Source organism: Lithobates pipiens, unplaced genomic scaffold (genome assembly GCF_037356315.1).
Source record: "Lithobates pipiens isolate NorthernLeopardFrog02 unplaced genomic scaffold, aLitPip1_a1.2 Scaffold_35, whole genome shotgun sequence".
Classification (NCBI taxonomy): Eukaryota; Metazoa; Chordata; class Amphibia; order Anura; family Ranidae; genus Lithobates; species Lithobates pipiens.
In genome coordinates, this window is record NW_027507811.1 from 24,251,480 (window position 1) to 24,268,095 (window position 16,616).

Sequence of the window (16,616 nt, forward strand, 5' to 3'; positions counted from 1 at the left end):
TACCTCTGGAAGGGCGGCCATGGACATCCTCCCAGAAGTCTGCCTCCCGTGTTCCCCCTGAGGCACGCATCCAGCACGATCTGTGACTTGCTGTGTCCTTAAGACACAGCTGATCACAGATCATGGTAAAGGACCAATGACAGTGGCCCTTTACCATGTGATCAGCTGATCACATGTTAATAGACTTGCCAGTTATCGGCAGTCCTTTCCTCCCATGTTGTGTCTGTGTGAAAAAAGGAGAGCAGTTAACCGGCAAGACAGTACAGTGGAACCACGGATTACGAGCATAAACTGTTCCAGGAGTATGCTCGTAATCCAAAGTATTTGCATATCAAAGCGAGTTTTCCCATTGAAGTCAATGGAAACTAAAATAATTTGTTCCGAATTGACTTCAATGGGATGCAATACCACATGCGGCCAGAGGCGGGGGGCGCCGGAGAGCCTTGGAAAAAAACGGCTAAAAAGACCCGAGCACACTTCGGCTGACCTCAGCAAACCTCAGAAAGATTCCATTCACGAACCTTTGCCCAGGTTTGCCGAGGTCAGCCGGACTTTCCTCGGGCCTTTGCGCGCATTTCCAAACGCCTACGATCGTTGCTGTTCTGAATTCTCATTGAATCCTGCTCATTTTGCAAGACAACACTCCCAAACCGAGGTAGGATTTTTATAAATGCAGTGCTCGTTTTGCGAATTGTTTGTTTTAACCGCGTTACTCGCAAACCGAGGTTCCACTGTACGTTGTTTACATTGATTATCAGTGCAGCCACATCAGTGACACCTATCAGTACTCATCAATGTTGCCTATCAGTGTCATCTATCAGTGCTCAATTCCGCCTATCAGTGCCGCCTATCAGTGCCACCTATTAGGGCTCATTAATGCCGCCTATCAGTGCCCATCAGTGCAGCCTCTCAATGCTGCCTATCGATGTTCATCAATATCCCCTATCAGTGCCACCTATCAGTGTCCATCAGTGCTGTCTACCAGTGAAGCCTATCAGTGCCTCCTATCAGTGCCCATCAGTGCCTCTTCACCGGGGCTCTGAGCGGAGAGCGTCTCTCTTATACAGCCCAGAGCCTGCAATGACAGTTCCCCCTCCCTTTCTTGCATGGATTGGAGAGGAGAGAGACAATCTGCTCCTTCTCCTCCCACCCCTCTCCTCGTGTGTGAGTGTAAATGATCAAATTCAGCTACTTAGCTTCACACTTCCCACGGTGCACACAGGAGGAGAGGGGCAGGAGGAGAAGAAGCAGATCATCTCTCTCTCTTCCCTCCTGTGTGCGAGGGAGACGGGAGGTAGAACGGTCAGCGGCAAGCAACCCCGCTGGGACCCCCCGACAGTGGCAATACGCCAGGGCCCGGTCGCAAATGCAGCCTTTGCGACTCTGGTAGTTCTGCCATTGCTGATAGGTAATGAGCTTGTAAAAACAATTGTTATGAAATTATTGTTATAGATGGGAACTCACCATTTTGTGTTCTCCTTTCTTGGAGGTCATTTGCAGGTCCCAGCAGACCGTTCAAAATAAGGACGGCAATGGTGACATCCAGAGCTCCCTCCTCTCCATATAGGTTTATCAGGAGGTCCTTTGTGGTGATACAATCTGCATTTTCTAGTTTTCCTCTGGGAATGGGAGGTTTATTTTCATAAGAGAAATCAGATAATTTATTTTTTAATTTCTTGAGGTCACTGCCTTTCAGGTCCTCAAGAGAATATATGATGAGATCCCCAGGGGTTTGCCAATCCATCTCTCCTGTAGAAACAATATCCACCACAGAAAACATTCAGGGCAACTTGGAGTCAAGAAATTCACTAGCATAGGTCCATACTGACCGCTAATTGTTTAAGAACATATGAAAGGGGGAACAACATTAGAGGTTTGCTATATATATCAAGATATTACATAATAAAATACTGACCTGTGTATCAACAAGGAATTCCAAATCCATATCCCTCTGTAAATGTCTCAAATAAAGATGTAGATGGTCAAACCCATACTTAAAAACCCCTCACTGGACCCATCCAATCCTAACAACCTACGCCCCATCTCCTTGCTCCCCTTCTTATCCAAACTACTTGAACGTCTGGTCTACAATCGACTGAGTGTCCACCTCGCTGATAATAGCCTTCTTGATCCCCTTCAGTCTGGATTTCGTCCTCAACACTCCACAGAAACTGCTCTCCTAAAACTAACAAACGATCTACTAACGGCCAAAACCAATCGACATTATTCTGTACTCCTCCTCCTGGACCTCTCTGCTGCCTTTGATAAGGTTGACCACCCCCTCCTCCTGAAAAAACTCCACACCTGTGGTCTCCGCGACTGTACTCTATGATGGTTCTCTTCCTACTTATCCAACCGCATCTTTAGCGTTTCTTACAACTCTACTTCCCCCTCTCCTCTTCCTTTCTCTGTTGGAGTCCCCCAAGGTTCTGTTCTTAGACCTCTCCTATTTTCAATCTATACCTCCTCCCTGGGTCAACTGATAGCCTCCCACGGCTTCCAATACCACCTCTATGCTGACGACACCCAACTCTATTTCTCTACCCCTCAGCTCACTCCCTCTGTCTCCTCACGTATCACTAATTTACTATCAGATATATTAGTCTGGATGTCACATCACTTCCTCAAACTCAATCTATCCAAAACCGAATTTGTAATTTTTCCTCCCCCATATGCCCCTTCCCCTGATCTCACTGTCAAAATCGATGGTACAACCATAAGCCCATCCCCTCATGCCAAGGTTCTAGGTGTAGTCCTGGACTCTGAACTCTCCTTCAAGCAACACATCCAATCACTGTCCAAATCCTGCCGCCTCAACCTCCGCAACATCTCGAAAATACGCCCCTTTCTAACCAATGACACAACAAAGCTCTTAATTCACTCACTGGTCATCTCCCGCCTCGACTACTGCAACTCCCTTCTCATTGGCTTACCTCTACATAGTCTATCACCGCTTCAATCCATCATGAATGCCGCTGCCAGACTCATCCACCTTACCAATCGCTCTGTGTCTGCTACTCCTCTCTGTCAATCCCTCCACTGGCTTCCGCTCAGCCAAATAATTAAATTTAAAATACTAACAACTACATACAAAGCCATCCACAACTCTGCCCCCAGCTACATCACTAGCTTAGTCTCTAAATACCAACCTACTCGTTCTCTTCGTTCCTCTCAAGACCTCCTGCTCTCTAGCTCCCTCATCACCTCCTCCCATACTCGCCTCCAGGACTTTTCCAAAGCCTCTCCAATCCTATGGAATGCCCTACCCCAATCTGTCCGCCTATCTCCTACTTTATTAGCTTTTAGACGATCCCTGAAAACACTTCTCTTCAGAGAAGCCTACCCCACCCACACCTAACTGTATTTTCATTTTTTCCATCAGCTCATCCCCCACAGTTATTACCTTTTTGTTTCAACTTGACCCTCTCTTCTAGATTGTAAGCTCTAACGAGCAGGGCCCTCTGATCCCTCCTGTATTGATTTGTATTGTAAGTGTACTGTCTGCCCTCATATTGTAAAGCGCTGCGCAAACTGTTGGCGCTATATAAATCCTGAATAATAATAATAATAGATGGTGTAGGACAGCATTTTTCAACCAGGGTGCCAAGGCACCATGGGGTGCCTTAAGGTTTTTTCCAGTTGGATACATGGTTCTAAATTTAGTCTGTACCTGATCTACAAACCAGAGGCTCTAGATGGACAGTTGGATAAATGGCTCTATGTTTAGGATGTATCTGGTCTATAAACCAGAGGCTCTGGATCTACAGTTGGATAAATGGCTCCATATTTAGGATGTATCTGGTCTATAAACCAGAGGCCTTGGATGGACAGTTGGATAAATGGTTTTTTATTTAGGATGTATCTGGTAACCTTAGTGAACAAACAGCATCATGAAGGCCAAGGAACACACCAGACAGGTAAGGGATAAAGTTGTAGAGAAGTTAAAAGCAGGGTTAGGGTATACAAAAATATCCCAAGCTTTGAACATCTGTTCAATCCATCATCCAAATATGGAAAGATTATAGCACAACTGCAAACCTACCAAAACATGGCCGCCCACGTAAACTGACAGGCCGGGCAAGGAATGCATTAATTAGAGAAGCAGCCAAGAGGCCCATGGTAACTGTGGAGGAGCTGCAGAGATCCACAGCTCAGGTGGGAGAATCTGTCCACAGGACAACTATTAGTCGTGCTCTCCACAAATCTGGCCTTGATGGAAGAGTGGCTAGAAGAAAGTCATTGTTGAAAGAAAGCCATATGAAGTCCCATTTGCATTTTGCGGCAAGAAGAAACACATTGTTGAAAGAAAGCCATAAGAAGTCCCATTTGCATTTTGTAAGAAGCCACGTGGGGGACACAGCAAACGTGTGGAAGAAGGTCTTTTGGTCAGATGAGACCAAAATTGAACTTTTTGTCCTATAAGCATAACGCTATGTGTGGCAGAAAACTAACACTGCACATCACCCTGAACACACCATCCCCACCATGAAACATGGTGGTGGCAGCATCATGTTGTGGGGAGGCTGGTCAGCGTTGATGAGAATATAGATGGAGCCAAATACAGGGTAATCTTAGAAGGAAACCTACTATGCCGTGTACACACGAGCGGAATGTCCGACAGAAAAAGTCAGACGGGAGATTTTCATCTTATATTCCGATCGTGTGTATGCCCCATCAGACTTTTTACATCGAAAATTCTGAGGATCTAGAAAGAGAACTTTTTTCTGACAGAACGAATTCCTATCGGGAAAACTGCTCGTCTGTATGCTCTTCCGACGTAACAAAAACGACGCATGCTCTGAAGCAAGTACGAGACGGAAGTTATTGGCTACTGGCTATTGAACTTCCTTTTTCTAGTCTTGTTGTACGTGCTGTATGTCACCGTGTTCTTGACGGTTGGACTTTGGTGTGATCGTGTGCAGTGATTTAAGTAACTCAGTTAAAATAAACAGAGTTATTTAAAGCAGTTACTATAGAGGGTAACGAGTAATCTAACTGATTACTTTTCCCCTTATGGTAACTCAGTTCCCATTACTTGGGCGGTGTTACTGCAATTACATCTACCGCCCGGGAGGCCTGCCATGGCCGCACTGCCTGGCCATTCATTCCGCCGCGGGGGAGGGGGGCTTTTGCCTGCTGAGCTGAGAAGAAGCTGAGACTCAGAGAGACTGTCTGGACCGCCCTGCCTATTCAGAGAGAGAGAATGTAGGGAGGCGGGGCGGACACTGAAAAATGAAGTCAGCTGACCAGCTGACACCAATCGAGTGAAGGGAAGGTTCTCTCTCTCTCCCCATGAGGAATGGCATCCCTGGAGACATTAAAGTAAGTGACTGTCTGACGATTCGAATTGCAGTGCAATCGATCTATCCCAAGTCCTCCACCATCTCCGCTTCTTACTGATCCCATCCCTACACACTCACCATCACTTCTAAAACAGAGGTGATGGGGGAGATACGGTAGGGATGAGATTGGTGGTGGGGGATGGGATCAGTAAGAGGCAGAGGTGGTGGTGGGAGAGGATGGCACCACCACTGCTGCCACCCTCCCAAGTACCACCGCTGCCTGCCACCCCCCAAGTACACCACCGCTGCCATCCCCCCAAGTACTGTACACCACCACCACTGCCACCCCCAATACACCACCACCACTGCCACCCCCCAAGTACCACCTCTGCCACCCCTCAAGTACCACCTCTGCCACCCCTCAAGTACCACCGCTGCCACCTCCTCAAGTACCACCGCTGCCACCCCTGTCACAGTTACTTTGCTGGGTAACTAATTACTTTTCCAATGTAGTAACCGAGTTACTAACACAATTACTTTTTGGGAGAAGTAATTTGTAACTTAATGAATTACTTTTTTAAAGTAAGATGACCAACACTGATCATGTGTATGCAAGACAGTTTCAGCGGAATTCCATTGTTTATTCCGTCGGGAAAACCGGTCGTGTGTACATGGCATTAGAGTCTGCAAAAGACTTGAGACTGAGGCAAAGCGTTACCTTCCAGCAGGACAACGAATAAAGATAAAGATACAGCCAGAGCTACAATGGAATGGTTTATATCAAAGCATATTCATGTGTTAGAATGGCCCAGTCAAAGTCGCGACCTAAATCCAATTGAGAATCTGTGGCAAGACTTAAAAATTGCTGTTCACAGACGCTCTCCATCCAATCTGACAGAGCTTGAGCTATTTCTCAAAGAAGAACGGGTAAAGATGTCACTCTCTAGATGTGCAAAGCTGATAGAGACATCCCCAAAAAAACTTGCAGTTGTAATGGCAGCGAAAGGCAGTTCTACAAAGTATTGACTCTGATCTATAAACCTGAGGCTCTTGATGGACAGTTGGATAAATGGCTCTATAATTAGGATGTGTCCAGTCTACAAACCAGAGAAATTCAAATTTTTCACCTTTTTAGTAAATTGAGAGTTACATTTAGACCTTATATACCAGGGGTAAGCGCCTAATGTGATTGAGGCCTTGCTTTCTGTCCACTCACATAGCTGATTACTCGTCCTGTTACACCCGTCCTGTTAGCTTCCCTTATGTTTGGAGATGAAAGATGGGAGAACACACTGGAGAAATCTGTTGCAAAAACAGGCATACCTTGTGAGGAGGAGGCCGCCATGACACCAGGGCAAGAGATGACTAGAGATTACATCACCTAGGAGGAACACATATCAGTTTGGCAACAGTGGCAATACACTTAACCACAATGAAATTCATGGAATCTAGGTGGAATTCAACCTTTGCCTAACATGCCCAATGTATGGCTTCCTTTCTGGGGTTTGTGTCCATTTGGGGTCATATACAATTTAGACAGATTGGAATTTGATGGGCACAACCCATATGGACTATGGGTAAAGCATTTTCTTTCAGACATTTGCCAGGTCACTTTATACAGGTCAGGTAATGCAATTAAGAACATGATGAGGATTTTGCTGAAACTACGGTCTTTGAAGGTGTGAGCACATAATACTTTTTTGGACTTAAGGGATAACTATGGTCAAATTCTAGAAAACGAAAAAAAAAATATATACTCACAACTAGATACACTAGGTGGGACTGTGTTTGATAGAATAAAGGTTTAATCATTATACATATGTATACATTATAATTGAATCATTATACCGTATATACTCGAGTATAAGCCGAGATTTTCAGCCTCTTTTTTGAGGCTGAAAGTGCCCCCTCGGCTTATACTCGAGTCGCCGCTGTCTGACTGCTCGATCAGCGTATCGAGCAGACAGACGGCGGACATTAATTTTCAAAAGCCGCGCCTCCTTCTCCGCCTCCGCCTGTGATAGGCGGAACACTGAATTTCCCAGCAGTCAGTGTTCCGCCTATCACGGACATCCGCTCATTCTCATACTACGGACGAGTATGAGAGGATGTCTGTGATAGGCGGAACACAGGCTGCTGGGAAATTGAGTGTTCCGCCTATCACAGGCGGAGGCGGAATTTTGAATTGTAGAATGGCCGCCGAGAAGAGCGGCGATCCATCGGCACGGGACGGAGGAGACACGGGACGGAGGAGGCACGGCACGGGGGAGGCACGGCACGGGACGGAGGAGGCACGGCACGGGACGGAGGAGGCACGGCACGGGACGGAGGAGGCTCGGGACGACGGCGGCTCGGGACGGAGGCTTGGGACACAGGTAGGCTGGACACACACACAAGGCTGCACGGACACACACACACACACACACACACACACACACACACACACACACACACACACACACACACACACACACACACACAGGGATGGATGGATGGATGGATGGATACACACACACACACACACACACACACACAGGGATGGATGGATGGATGGATGGATACACACACACACACACACACACACACAGGGATGGATGGATGGATGGATGGATACACACACACACACACACACACAGGGATGGATGGATGGATGGACACACACACAGGGATGGATGGACGGACACACACACAGGGATGGACGGACACACAGGGATGGACAGCCATGTCTCACCCTCGGCTTATACACGAGTCAATAAGTTTTCCAGTTTTTTGGGGGTAAATTGGGGGCCTCGGCTTATACTCGGGTCGGCCTATACTCGAGTATATACGGTAATAGGATTTTTATATACAGCTTACCTGTAAAATCCTTTTCTTGAGAGTACATCACGGGACACAGGAGCTTCATTACATAGTGGGTTATATAGGCACCTCTGGTGATTGGACACTGGTTGACCCAATTAAAGAGAATTCCTCCCCTATATAACCCCTCCCATTAGGGAGGCACCTCAGTTTTGTAGCAAAGCAATAAGAAACCACGTAAAACCCAAGAGGGGCGGGAGCCCTGTGTCCCGTGATGTACTCTCAAGAAAAGGATTTTACAGGTAAGCTGTATATAAAAATCCTATTTTCTTGATCATACATCACGGGACACAGGAGCTTCATTACATAGTGGGATGTCCCATAGCAATGCTCAGGTTGAGGGGAGGGAGACACAGATCATAATTGAAGACCGCCAGGGACCTGAGGACCTAAACTGCAGCCTGCAGAACACTACGCCCAAAGGCGATATCCTCCTGCCCTCTAACATCCACCTGATAGAATCTGGTGAATGTGTGGACTGATGACCAAGTCGCAGCCTTACAGATCTGAGCCAGGGAGGCCTGGTGATGCACTGCCCAAGAAGCACTTACAGCCCTAGTAGAGTGCGCTTTCACCTGAAAAGGAGGAATCTTCCCCTTTAAGTCATAGGCCTGAGAAATAACTTGTCTGATCCACCTCGAGAGAGTGGACTTTGACGCTGCCTGACCCCTCTTAGGGCCTTCTGGCAGAATAAACAAACAGTCAGTTTTCCTTATCTGAGCAGTTGCCTGAAGATAAAGACTGATTGCTCTAACCACATCTAAAGTGTGTAAGGATTCTTCCTCTGTGGACTGAGGGTTTGGAAAAAAGGATGGTAGGATTACATCCTGATTCAGGTGAAAACCTGAAACTACCTTAGGTAGAAAGGACCTGTTGGGACGCATGACCACTCGGTCCTTATGGATAATTAAATAGGGCTCTTTACAGGAAAGAGCTGCCAATTCTGATACCCTTCTAGCCGTGGATATGGCTACTAGGAACACCAGCTTCTTTGTCAGGAGAGTTAAAGAAGCCAGATGCAGAGGTTCAAATGGTTGGGCTTCTAAGGCCGAGAGAACCAAATTCAGATCCCAAGGGCATACCGGAGGTTTGACTGGCGGTCTCATCCGCATAGCCCCCTGGATAAAAGCCCGTACTAGGGAATGTGATGCAAGCGATCTTTGAAAAAAGACCGATAGGGCCGAAATCTGCACCTTGATGGTGCTTATGGCCAAATTAATTTCAAGGCCTGATTGGAGAAAGGCCAAGATTCTGCTAATGACATACCTTCTAGGATGCCATCTCCTGGGTTCACACCAGGAAACATATGCCCTCCAGATCTTGTAATAGATACACCTGGAGGCCGGTTTTCTGGCATTGACCAGAGTGGAGAGGACTGGCCCCGAAAGACCACGGCCTCTCAAAATGTAGGTCTCAGCAGCCAGACCGTCAAATTCAGACTGCGTAAAGCAGGGTGGTAAATTGGGCCCTGTGAGAGCAGATCTGGCCGGAGAGGGAGGGTCCATGACCTGCCCACTGCCAACTTCATGATTTCTGCGAACCATGCTCGCCTGGGCCAAGCCGAGGCCACTAGAAGGACCGGCTTCGTCTCCCTCTTGACCCTTCCCAAGAACCTCGATAATAGCGGGTTCGGGGGGAAGGCATAGATCAGATTGTACTGATCCCAGGGAACTGTCAGAGCATCCGACCCCTGAGCAAGTGCATCTCTTGTCCTTGACACAAAGTTGTCCAGTTTCCTGTTGAATCTGGACGCAAACAAATCCACGTCTGGAGTGCCCCACTTGTGACATATGTCTTGAAACACATCGGGGTGCAGAGCCCATTCTCCTGGGCACAACTGCTGGCGGCTGAGATAATCTGCCTGCCAATTCTCCACTCCTGGGATGAAGACTGCAGAGAGGCATGGAACATGCTCTTCTGCCCAGACAAGTATGCGATTCACCTCCTTTTGGGCCACCAGACTTCTGGTACCGCCCTGGTGATTGATGTAAGCCACTGCGGTGGCATTGTCGGACTGAATCCGAACTGGGAAACCTCGCAGTCTGTGAGACCACTCTCTGAGTGCCATGTAAACTGCCCGAATCTCCAAGATATTTATGGGCAGCAGACTTTCGGTCGCAGACCATTTTCCCTGCGAGCATGTTTCCTGCAACACGGCTCCCCAGCCCGTCAGGCTGGCATCCGTGGTGACAATCTTCCATGAGAGGGGAAGAAAGGTTTTGCCCTTCAGCAAATTTTTGGTCTGTAACCACCAGACAAGACTTTTGCGTGCCCGAGGGGATAAACGCATAGGAAGATCCAGGGATTGGGGCTTCCTGTTCCACATCGCAAGGGTGCATCTTTGCAGGGGCCTTGAGTGGAACTGGGCGAATGGAACGGCCTCGAAAGAGGCGACCATCTTTCCCAACAGTCTCATGTACAACCGAATGGAGGAAGATCTTCTGCCCAGAATCAGGTGCACTAGATCTCCAAGGGCCAAGGCCTTTGGCTTTGGAAGGAACACCCTGCCTTGAGCGGTGTCGATAATCAGACCCAGGTAATTCAACCTGGTGGTCGGTTGTAAAGACGACTTTTCTAGGTTTATAATCCAACCTAGGCGGCCCAGATGTTCTAGCGTTTTGGTGACGCTGCGACTTAGGCATGTTGCAGTTCTCTCTACGAGAAGCAAGTTGTCTAGGTAAGCCATGACGGCTATGCCCTGAACTCTTAAGATTGCTAAGAGAGGGTCTAGAATCTTCGTGAAGACTCGGGGGGCCGTGGCTAGGCCGAACGGCAGGGCCACAAATTGAAAATGGCGCTGCTCTACCGCAAACCTCAGAAACTTCTGGTGTGCGGGAAATATTGGCACATGGAGATATGCGTCTTTGATATCTATTGATGCCATGAATTCTCCTCCTTGCAGGGAGGAGACCACAGTGCGTATTGACTGCATCCGGAAGGTCTGGATGTGTAGAAACCGGTTTAAGTCTCTCAGATCCAAGATAGGTCTGACACTTCCGTTTGGTTTTGGAACGGTGAAGAGATTCGAATAGAAACCTGAACCCTGATCTTTCGGGCTCACTTCTACTATCACACCCTGGGATAGTAATTGATCTAAGGCCAGAAATAGCGGTTTCTGCTTTATCGGATCTCTGGGGATCCTTGACCTTAGAAAACGGGAAGGTGGAATCTCCTGAAATTCTAGCTTGTAGCCCAGAGATACTGAAGAGATCACCCATTTGTCCTGAATCTCTTCCCGCCAGGCGCCTGCAAACTGCAGGAGCCTTCCCCCCACTCGGCCGAGCGGGGGCGCCCCTTCACAAGGATGTCTTGGAGGTCTGCTTGGCAGGCTTCCGCCCCCAAGTCTTTTTCTGTCCCTGGGCTCGGCCCTGAGGCTTTCCAGCCGAGGAGGGCTGAGAAGGCCGTCGCCACTGTTTAGAGCTTGACGCTTCGGGAGAGAGAGTACGCCTGAATGAAGGACGTTTACTCTTCTTGACTGGAAGGAGTGTAGATTTACCTCCCGAAATATTTTGGACGAATTTATCTAATTCCTCTCCAAACAACCGTTCCCCTTTAAATGGGAACCCAGCCAAATGCTTCTTGCATGACATCTCAGCAGCCCAATTCTTTAGCCATAGAGCCCTACGCATGTGTACCAACATGAGGGACAAACGTGATGCTTGTTGGACAGAATCCAAAATCGCATCAATTATGAAACATAAGATGTGAGGCATTTCTGCATATTTCTCTACTTCCCCATTAGGAAGGAGTTCAAACATCTGTTTAACCTGTTCCTTAAGGAACTGACATAACCCCACGGCTGCGACTGTAGGTTGCACCACAGCGCCGGCCATGGAAAAGGAGGCTTTTAACAAGGTTTCCAGCCTTTTGTCAGCTGGATCCTTAAATACCTGCGCATTATCCAAAGGACAAGTTAGGTTTTTATTCACACAAGAGATAGCCGCATCCACAGATGGGGCCCCCCATTTCTTGGTGAAACTTTCCTCCACGGGATAATACATAGAAAACCTCTTGGGAGGAGTAAACAGTTTATCGGGATGTCCCCAGTCCTTATACATCAAGTCAGCCATTAAAGGATGAATTGGGAAGGAACAAGCAGTCTGTGGGGCTTTTCTGACTCCCAGGGAAGAGACAGAGGATGTAGCGACTTCAGCAGCTGGCATTCTGAACGTGGTACGCACCAATTCAGTGTAATACTGCACCTGCTTTCTGAGTGCCTGGGAGGAGGGGACTGACTCCTCATCCTCTGACTGATCCGACTGCTCATGATCCCTTTCCAAAGATAGGGATCTCCCCTCATTTTCAGAGCAGCTGTCTGAGAGAGGGATTTCAGCAGAGGGAGGGGATCTACCCCTTTTCTTGCTATCTTTTAGGGAAGCAGAAATAAAATTCATTATCCTCCCTTCAAAACTCTCCAATGAAGCCCTAAGGGAGTCCTCAGTGACATAGACCGGGGCTGCGACATTAGGAGAGGCTGCAAAGTCTGAAAGGGGCACTGACTCGTCTTGAGATGCAGGCTCCACTCTTGCAGAGGGGGATGGTAATCTGCATGCACTCTTAGAACCCCTGGACCCAGGCGGTGACCTGCCAGTGCTCTTGTTACCTGCCCCTGAAACCCTCTTACGAGGAGACATAGTACTGAGCTACAAAGCAGAGTTACTAATGTAAAATGCAATCACTTTGTTGTGCTTAAAGTCTCACAATAAATCAATATAAGCTTAACTGCACAATATGATGCTGAGTAGGTGTCTTAAGGTTCGCCTGGATCCAATCCCACGGATGCTTACAGCCCACAGCTCCTGTGTTTCACCTTACAGTCCCCTGACGCTCTGGGCTTTTAAAAACGGCCGTTTTGACGCCTGCATTGCAGTCTGGAGCACTTGATTGTGCACAGCTGGCAACCACACCCCCCCCCCCCTTTCCCCATTAGGCCGGGAGCGCGCCCGGCGCGCGTGCACGCGCCCGCGCGCGTGCACGAGGACCGCGGGATCCGGAGGGGGGAAGGGGAACCCAAAAGGAGTGACCTGGGACCCCCTGATCTGCGTGGGACCCCTTTTTTATTTATATTGTGGCAGGGACTGCAAGGAAACGTGAATAGCTGGGAGAACCAGGCATTTCACTGAGCGTGTTCGTTTGAAAGGCATGTAAGTATGCATCAGGCTTGCTCTTACTCCCTCAAGTGGTGGAAACCAGGTAAGACATACAACTACTCACAATGAAGAAATCCATTCATATATTAAATATATAGGATGACTTCCCATACCTGTTCCCCGCCGCAGGAATTGCTGATTTCAGACCAATTCCAGCCTTCACCCATCACGGCGGGTATTGTTAGCCAACCTTCAGGCGTATCTGGGGCTCTTACGAAAAGATCCTCCTACCTGGGCCTTGTAAAAAACTCTGCCAGAAACTTACGGGCGCCCTGAGTAAACAGTACCCCAAGTCTGGTTGTCCCAGAGTCCAGTCTTCCAATGGAGAGGACTTACAGGCAAAACCTCGTGTCTTCGGCAGACGAGGCCCGGGTACCATACCATCTTGGGAGTCAATTATCGGCCCGAGGTATGGATCCGGTTTGTTGTAGCCCTTCGGCCCTCGCCGGGACCCGCATAGAGCTAAGTTTTACGTGACCATCGACCAGACACTGGCGAAAAAACTGAGGTGCCTCCCTAATGGGAGGGGTTATATAGGGGAGGAATTCTCTTTAATTGGGTCAACCAGTGTTCAATCACCAGAGGTGCCTATATAACCCACTATGTAATGAAGCTCCTGTGTCCCGTGATGTATGATCAAGAAATATATATATATATATATATATATATATATATATATATACACTCCATACACTTATTTTTACAGTAACAGGTCTCATTTAAAGTCCCATTCTTTCTCCTTTGATTTTTTTTTCTCTATGGTCAAACTATATATATGTGACATCTACAGCCCCATTCATTTACTGTATGGAAATCTCCAGCCATGTAAAGAAAGGGGCAGGGATAGTTGCTGACATCATAGTGTAGATATGGCTACATGATATCACCTGGTTCCATTTTGTGTCGGGGACTGGAACTGTTTTTCACAGCGATGGTATAGCAATGGAACCGGATGTGTCTGTTGGTCAGCAGGTTTTTTTATTTGGTGGGTTGGGGACATTATCCATCACGATTGCATATCAGGATCTGCATTGTTAGATGATGTGATTGATGAGGATTTACATGGTGGGACATTTTTGGTGTTTTTCTTTTTTGACTTGTCAAACAGTGTGGTGCATATAGTTACTATTTACATTTTTTTGTGATTAAGTAGGGGTGCTATGTACCCCTCACTTACTTATATAGGGGGTGGGGCCAGTAGTTGGACCCCCGTATTTTTAAAGGGATATTCCAAATTCCAATAAGCTGCTGCCCATAATCCCCCTCAACCACCAGGCCATGGTTGTGGCGAGCAGGCCTTTGCCCTCATCAACATAGGACAAAGTTCTTTTCCAGGGGTTCTCTTCTGTCGCAAGCGGCAATAAAATGGGGGTTTAAAATCGCTGTAGTAGCGCAATTTCAAAGCTGCACCGATGTGAACCAGGGCTAATTTGCAATTTCAATAGTATAATTTTTCTTGTAAATATCAGTCTTGCTGTAGTAGGTTGTATACATTGCACAGATAGGCTGCTCTCTACGGATGTTAAGGGTGTTAAGGATGTTAAGGGCTTCCACCAGACACGTTATTTAAAGAAATTTTGCGTTTTTAATGTCACCCTTTAAGCACTATTAAAATTTCTGCTCCCAGCCAACATAAATTTTATTTTTTTATTTGGTTCCCCGGACCGTGCCCAGACCCCCATGCCATTTGTTTGACAACAGCAGAGTAGACTGAAGCCATAGCCCCCTCTCTCTTCTCGGCTGTTTACATGTACACAGACCAGAGGAGGGACATCGCTGTGCATGCCGAGCTAAGGTCTGTACTGTATTATATTGTAGATGGACGGAGGAGGGGGACAGAGTGACCAGATAGGGGGGATGAGTTAAACAATATGGGGGAGTGATTCTGAGGGGTCAAAAGGATATGTACTGGGGGGGCATATGCTAGAAGTGGGGGTTGGATTTGAAATCTGACCCCCCACAAGAGCACAAGCCCTCTTGTTTCCCAAAGAGCCTCCCAGTACATATCTGACCCCCCACTTCCCTATTAGCACAAGTCCTCTCTGCTCCCAAAGTGCCCCAGCACATAATGGACCCCCCAACTCCCTACTAGCACGAGTAGGGAGGGGTGTGTACTGAGGGAGGGGGATCTGTACTTAGTGGAGGTGGGTCTGGACTGAGGGAGGGGGGTCTGTACCAAGTGGAGGAGAATCTGGAATGGGGGAGGGGGTCTGTACTAAGTGGAGGGGAATCTGGAATGAGGGAGGGTGTTTTGTACTTAATGGAGGGGGGTCTGGACTGAGGGAGGGGGGTCTGTACTAAGTGGAGGAGAATCTGGAATGGGGGAGGGGGTCTGTACTAAATGGAGGGGAATATGGAATGAGGGAGGGGGTTCTGTACTTAGTGGAGGGGGGTCTGGACTGAGGGAGGGGGGTCTATACCTAGTGGAGGGGGGTCTATACTGAGGGAGGGGGGTCTTTACAGAGGGGGAACTATACTTTGTGGAGAGGTGGGTCTGTTCTGAAGGAGGAGGTTCTATTCATAGAGGAGAAGTGGTCTATAGTGAGGGAGGGAGGTCTGTACTTAGTGGAGGGGGTCTATACTGAGGGAGGGGGGTCTGTAGTTAGTGGAGGGAGGGTCTGGACTGAGAGAGGAGGGTCTGTACTTAGTGGAGGGGGTCTATACTGAGGGAGGGGGGTCTGTAGTTAGTGGAGGGAGGGTCTGGACTGAGAGAGGAGGGTCTGTACTTAGTGGAGGAGGGTAGGTACTGAGGGAGGGAGGTCTGTACAGAAGGGGAACTATACTTGGTGGAGAGGTGGGTCTGTTCTGAAGGAGGAGGTTCTATTCATAGAGGAGAGGGGGTCTATAGTGAGGGAGGGAGGTCTGGACTTAGTGGAGGGGGGTCTTTAGTGAGGGAGGGGGGTCTGTACAGAGGGGGAACTATACTTGGTGGAGAGGGGGATCTGCACTGAGGGAGGAGGGTCTATTCGTAGAGGTGAGGGGGGTCTATACTGAGGGAGGGGGTCTGTACTTAGTGGAGAGGGGTCTGTACCGAGGGGGAACTATACTTGGTGGAGGGGAGGTGACACCATTTTTCATAGCTCCCAGCTGTCCCTGATTTCGAGGGACTGTCTCTGATTTGGAGTAATGCCCCTCTGTCCCTCTTTCCTCCTAATTTTTCCCTCATTTTGGTCTGATCGATATAGTTGTATATAAAATGCACTTTTTATCTATCAAAAAGTTTTACCCAGCATTAAACCTTTCATCTTATCTCTAAATTGCTGCATTTGTAAATTCCAAAAGCAAATATAAAGGAATAGTAGTGGTAAAAGCACTTGTGGGTTTA

At 48.0% G+C, this 16,616-nt stretch overlaps 2 protein-coding genes across 2 annotated transcripts in view; one reads left to right on the forward strand and one right to left on the reverse strand.

The window, feature by feature from the left end:
• The window catches only part of LOC143956162 (uncharacterized), a 713,750-nt gene that overhangs the window by 282,827 nt on the left and 414,307 nt on the right, over window positions 1-16,616 (forward strand). The window lies entirely within an intron of this gene.
• LOC143955416 (NACHT, LRR and PYD domains-containing protein 3-like) overlaps window positions 1-16,616 on the reverse strand; it is a 69,182-nt gene that overhangs the window by 52,037 nt on the left and 529 nt on the right. The window contains exons 2-3 of the mRNA XM_077465467.1: window positions 6,606-6,663; window positions 1,465-1,749 (exon numbers count right to left, since the gene is read on the reverse strand). Of these exons, the coding sequence (XP_077321593.1) occupies window positions 1,465-1,749; window positions 6,606-6,627 (307 nt within the window). The 5' untranslated portion in view covers window positions 6,628-6,663. The remainder of the gene's footprint in view (window positions 1-1,464; window positions 1,750-6,605; window positions 6,664-16,616) is intronic.